We start from the raw sequence: 6,027 nt of genomic DNA, 5'->3' as shown, positions 1-6,027 counted from the left end.
TTTTTGATACAAATTCTGCTTTAATGTAGAAAAAAAAACCCTCGTGTACATACATAAATACCATTTGGGGGTATAAATAAAGTAAGAAAATAAAGAGATGTACATATCAAACACAATAAATTACTCATAAATATCACAGTGGAAACCAAGTGCTGGAAAACGGACTCGATCTCCATGCGGCTTTTACAAGTTATCGGTGAGATTGGGGCTTTCAGATCTTCCTTTTTCCTGGCTTTGGAATGAAAGGGTCAGGACCCCAGGCAGAGGATTCGCTCTGACCTTTTCAGGTCAACATCCCAGCGGGTAGAGAGGAAGGTGGGGGGTCAGACCCCAGAGTGAGGTGAGCGAGCTGGAGGGAGGAGGAGGCCTATAGGGTTCTTTCTCTTAGGGCCCTCAAGTGAAAGCCACACAACCCTGGAAACCTGGAAACCCTGGCCACTGGCGCAAGGAAGATGCTGCTGGGACTGGCCATGCCTCTGAGCAGGTGGCAGTGTGGCCGTTCACCTTAGGGGACCAGCCTGACCCCGGGTAAGTGTTGGCCACGTGCAGAGCGCTGGTGGAGAAGCAGGGGAAGAGGAGGGATGGGTAGACCACCTTATCTGCCCCAGGTGGGTTGCCAAGGGGTCCCGTGAGGCTGTCCAACCCAGAGCCAGCCATAGCAGGGAGTTCTCAAGTTTGTCCCCGGCTGGAAGGGGCCTCTGGGCTCCCCCTGCTCTTGGAGCTTGGTGGGCAATGCCTGTACCCAGTTACTGCCATGCTGGAGGAGCTTGGGGAGGCCCAATGGGCCTTCTTGAAGTTGAGATCTGGAAAAATTTTCCCATGCAATAGAGTCAGATTTACCTGAGGTTTGACAAAGTTGATTACCTGCCCATGAGTTTTACAAAAATGACTGCTTTTCCTTTGGCCGTTCGTGCTGCAAAGGTTGGGAGGAGAGAACTGCTGAGAAGGTCAGCTTGGTGTCAGGACCTTGCCAGAGGCAGTGAGCTCCCCGCCAGTGGAGGTACTCAAGCAGAACCAGGGCAGCACAGAGTTGTCCAGCAGGGCTGAGGGGCTGGGGTAGGTAGCAGCTGGGTGGGTGGGGTGGAAGGCTTACCATTTTATGATCGTACAAGTCTATCTGCTAGAAACCGGCATGGCCCATGGAAAACTTTGTCTATGTACAAGTTCTAAATGTTTCCTCCTAAAGCTACATAGAACCTGGACTCAGGATCATACCTGTAGAAACCCCACTCCGCAAGCACCTAAGGCCTGGGGTCCTGGTCTCCAGGGCCAGGGCGGGGGGAGAGGACAGAGCCTCCATTAATTATAGAAGCTGGGACTCTTCACTGATCCCAGTTTGGTGGCGAGGCCGAAAGGGTCCATGCTATCTGTTTTCAGGGGCAGAAAGAAATCAGGCTTCAGGGGTTCCCGGAGGTCGTCGGGCTCGGCTGGGATGGTGGACAGCATGGGCAGGAAGTGGGACAGCGGCAGGAAGCCCCTGCTTTTGAACAGCTGCCTCTGCCTGGAGCTACTCAGGGAGACTGGAAGATGGTGCTTCCTGGACCAGTACACGTTGTAGCCGTCAGGACGGATCTCCTCCTCGAAAGCACAGTCCTCGGCTGAGTACTGAGTCTGCAAAGCAAAGAGACAGCCTGTGAGCCTCAGTGGGGGCCCACCGGGCTGGAACACCAGCAGAGGCAGCGGGGAGAGCAGGCGTCCACGCCATTGGCTAACGCCCATGCCATCAGCCAAGTATGTGTGCAAGTTTATAAAGCACAGCGGTGTATAAAGTACATATATAAACACATATATATTTAGTATGATGTTATATATACACATACATAAAATGCAAAGCATGTGTTATATTAATATACCCATTAGATATTACATACTAACATATAAATGTTACAAATACATATATGTATACATATTTACATAAATTATGTAACATTAAATATGTGTTAGACATTAAACATATATACTAAACACACACTTAAAATATATATATTTATATATATTTATATATATTTAGTATGAAAGCTTTGTTATATATTAATACACTCATTAAATACACATCACATTGAATTAACATGTAAATAGTAATATGTCACATAAAATACATGTGTAACATTAAACATATATACTCAACATATTAGACATAAATATATATATGTACTTTGTATACCTCTATACTTTATAGCCTTCAACTATACACACATACTTCAGGTATATTTCATGTGTTCTATGTATATTCTCAATATCTCTATATAGCTCACATAGATCCTTTCTATTTTTTCACTAAGTCACATCATTTTTTAAACTTGGTTTTGTTCTGAGCAACATCCATAAAGTCACAGCCTTGACAGGCATGCATGCTTCCCTCCCCAATGTTAAATATATAATTATTGCCATGAAAAAGTCCCTTGTATTCCACAGGCGGTTTGGGAAACACTGCTAACTAGGTTATCCTTTTAGAATCAGTCTTTTAATTAAGAATCAAGAGTAATCCAATCTGGAGCCCAGATGAAAGCATCTATTTCCCATGTAGACCCAAATGACTGTGGTGCTGAGCCTTTTTGTCTGGAGCTCTGGTAAGAGAAACCTCAGTCCCTCTGGCTCCTTTATTCAGTAGCTGCCCTCCAGGCAGCCTGCCAGGATCATGGAGATAAAGGCAGCCCCCTCCCTTCCAGGCCAGGAGGAAGCCTGCACCCCGTGGGTGGCCAGAAAGTCGGAAGGCAGAACACTGAGAGTGAGCTGGTTGAGCCCCAAAGGCAGAGGCTCAGTTTGTCTTCAGGCACAAGAGCACAGCCAAAGGCGGGGAGCCAGGAGGGCCAGGCCATAAACTGCGCTGGGAAGCACCTGGCCTCATTCCTGCCCAAGCCGACAAAGGTCGCTTCACTGCAGGTGGGTGAGCACTGTGCTTAGATAAGGCCCTGATAAGGTCTGCATCCAATGAAGCAATGTGCCCAGCTCCCGTGCAAGGAATAAGGCCACCAGACCGAGGGGAGAAATGCAAATTGATAAACAAGGGAATTAAAATCAAAGAGAGTGACTATTTCACCCTGCTGTTTCTTTGGGAGAAACTGACATCTCATTTGCCAAAGAGAGAGTGAAATAATTTCAAGTTTCTGGGAGGATGTGGAATTGTTTATTTTTTTAATCTTCAAGTTTTGCTAAATTGTGATCACAGGACCTAGAGGCGGAACGGGAGTTTAGTTGAAGGGACCCTCAGTTTGGATTAGAATGATGATGGGCTAGACCCAGCTGCCCCTGTGGGGGGCTCTGACACTGGAGCCCCCACCACCCTTAACTAAACATCACAGACGTTGCAACTGCAGGGCTCGGAGTGGCTTTGGGTATCAGCTTTCTTTGCCTCCTTTCTTGTCCTTGCACGCAGGATGCCATAAAACCTGAGACAGGTTTATTTATCTCTGGATAAACAGAATAAAGGGGCACCAGAGCCACAAAAAACACTGAGACACTAAAGAGATCTGAGCTGCGGAAAGGAGGGCATCCCTGGAGGGCCGGTCCCCTCCCCTCCCCCTGCTCGCCCCCCCTTGCCCCTGGCCCTCCATCGGAGCCCCCGGCCCAGCAAGGCTGCACTGAGGCCCTGCGCCAGGCCGGGACCTCACACAGACTCCGCTGAGCGCCCGGGGGGCTCAGGTTCCCTTTGAACTCTCAGCCTTTGTTCCGGCGACCAGAGAGCCGGCATCTGCACACTTCCTGCCCCCCAGACGTCTCTGGCTACCTGGGCCTGCCCTCCCACCCCCACCCAAAGAGGCCTCTGCCTACAGGTGAGCCCGACAGGAAAATGAGTGCGGTCACGAAAATAGGACCCCAACGCGGCTGCAAAATAATCAATTTTTTTAGTGGATAAAAATTAATTTTAAAAAGTCTCTTCAATCCCAAATGTAATGTTTTTTCTGACTTAAAAAAATAATCCAAGTTTTTCTTTCTTTCCTCCACCCACCACTTTTTTAAAAACTACTGCAAGGAGGGAGGGGGAAGGCGAGCGCCACGCGCGCACAGGCCAAAACCGAAAATGCCCACAGTGGGTTCCGCGTTTAATATCTAAGCGCCAATTTCCTCCGTCCGAATGGACCTGCTTCTAGTTAAGCGGAATGCAAAGGCGGGCCTCACCCGTTCTCCATAAATTTACAAATCAGAAAGTCGGACAGAAGAGTAATCCGGCCCTCGCCGCCTTCCCCTCCGAGCTCCACGCCGGCCCGAACAGAGCAAACAAGGAAACTCTGAACCTAACTCTGCGCGACCCCCTGCCTCGCAGGCCCGCGCCCCCGCGCGTCCGGCAGGACCGAGACACCTACCAGCCCTTGCATCTTGCCGTCGGCGTCCATGCAGAGGTACAGCACGCTGCGCTCGCCCTTGATGGCCACGGTGCTCAGAGCGACCGCCCTGATCTCCATCAAACCTGGGCGGGAAAACAGCAGAAAACTGCAACCGGGACCCGCGGGCCCACACCCGTGCAAATGGCTGGTGGGTGTACAGGCCCGTCCTCCCCACCCCCTCAGCCCCTCTCCGTGTCTGGGGCCCGGGATGGGAGTGGAACGCCCAGGTGCCAAGACCTGGAGTTCCCGGAATGGGGGGGTCCGCAGAAGCCGAAGTGGGGGAAGGGGAGGGGAGCGCGGAGGTGCAGTAGGTCCACGCACCCATTTCCCCCGCCTCCCCCAGCGCCTCCCGCTGTCGGAGGGTCGGGGAGGGAGTAGATCGCTAAGCGCCAAGAGCCGGGGTTCCGGGAGCGAGAGGGAGGCAAAGGGAGGAAGGGGCACTGTGACGGGCGGGGGCCCGGCGGGCACTCACTGTGCGCGCTCTGGACCGGCGCGCAGTCCACGGCGCCGTCGGAATGGATGCGCAGAAAGCAGCTGTAGAGGCCCTGCGGGCCCGCGGTGTACAGGTGCCGCAGGCGGACCGACTCGCCCCAGCCGTAGTGCACATGCGGCCCCGCATCCGAGAAGGCCAGGGGGCGCCCGGCTGCTGCCAGCCAGAGGCCGGCCAGGACCAGGGCGCGGGCCACGGCGCACCGGCTCCGAGCGCTCCGCATGGCACCTCCCTCGGGCTCGGAGCTCTGCGCGCAGACCGGGCGGTTAGGGTGCGGGAGGCTGGGCGGTGGCCCCGAGGCCCTGCGGGACGGAGCGTGCGGAGGCGGGGTGGCCGTGCCCTCGAGCCAGGAGACCGCTGCACGCTCCGGGAACCTGGGCACCTCTCCAGCTCCGACGGCGCGGCGGCTGGCGGCCGGCGACCTTATATAGCGCGTCTGCCCGCGACGCGGAGCGCTTATCGGGATTGCATCAGCCCTCCGCCTCTCGCACACACCCACTCACACCCCGCCCCCCGACCCAGACTCTCCCTGGGCCCCGCCCGGGTGACCCCGCCCAGGCCGCCCAGATCTGGAAGAGAAGGGGGCCCTCCTTCGCCGGAGACTTGAGGGGAGCTCCTCCCGGCAGCGCGGAGGCGAGGCCAGGTCGCTCCCGTCTGGGCGAACTTGATTTTGTAAAGAAATTAAGGAGACGATGGAGCCCACCCCACCCCCACCCCCGCCCATGCCTTTGGTTTCAACCCCCGCCGCCCCGGGAATGCGCTCGTCGCAGGGCGCTAGCCGGGGCTGCGCGGAGCGGGGGTCCCGACATCAAAGACCGGGGTGGGGGACACTGAGCTTTGCATCCTTCACTCCCGGTGGGAAAAACCCCGCCTCGGCTTTGGGGCCCCCTTCCCTATAGTCCACATCCACTCGCCCCCGCCACGATCCCAGCGCTCAGAGCCCCGGGGGTCTCACTGGAAACCGGCAGAGCGGTTCGCTGGAATTTATTTCCCTTGCAGCTCAGAGCCTCTCACGTTCTCCGGCTTTGTGTTCTCGAGATGCCTGCCCGGCCCCCCGTTTCACGCCAGTACTTTGTCCCCCGGCTTGGGGCCAGGCGCGACCTGGGCTCTTGGAGGAACAATAGGGTCGCGCGGGCGAGCGCTAGATGGCGCTTCAGCCCGGGTTGTCGGCCCGGCCCGGCGCGCGGCCGTCCCTGGACCCGGAGCCTGCGG

General features: G+C 55.1%; 1 protein-coding gene across 1 annotated transcript; it reads right to left on the bottom strand.

Annotated features, from left to right (window-relative positions):
- Nucleotides 1–5,209, bottom strand: FGF19 (fibroblast growth factor 19). Its single transcript, XM_081533218.1, has 3 exons — nucleotides 4,798–5,209; nucleotides 4,305–4,408; nucleotides 1–1,611 (listed from the first exon to the last, which is right to left on the bottom strand). The coding sequence occupies exons 1-3, from the start codon at nucleotides 5,036–5,038 to the stop codon at nucleotides 1,300–1,302; spliced, it is 657 nt and encodes a 218-aa protein (XP_081389344.1). The 5' UTR covers nucleotides 5,039–5,209; the 3' UTR covers nucleotides 1–1,299.
- Nucleotides 5,210–6,027: the final 818 nt, after the last annotated feature.

Source organism: Giraffa tippelskirchi, chromosome 10, assembly GCF_054371585.1.
Source record: "Giraffa tippelskirchi isolate mGirTip1 chromosome 10, T2T-mGirTip1v1.2.pri, whole genome shotgun sequence".
NCBI classification, from domain to species: domain Eukaryota; kingdom Metazoa; phylum Chordata; class Mammalia; order Artiodactyla; family Giraffidae; genus Giraffa; species Giraffa tippelskirchi.
This window is presented reverse-complemented; position numbering and strand designations above follow the sequence as displayed.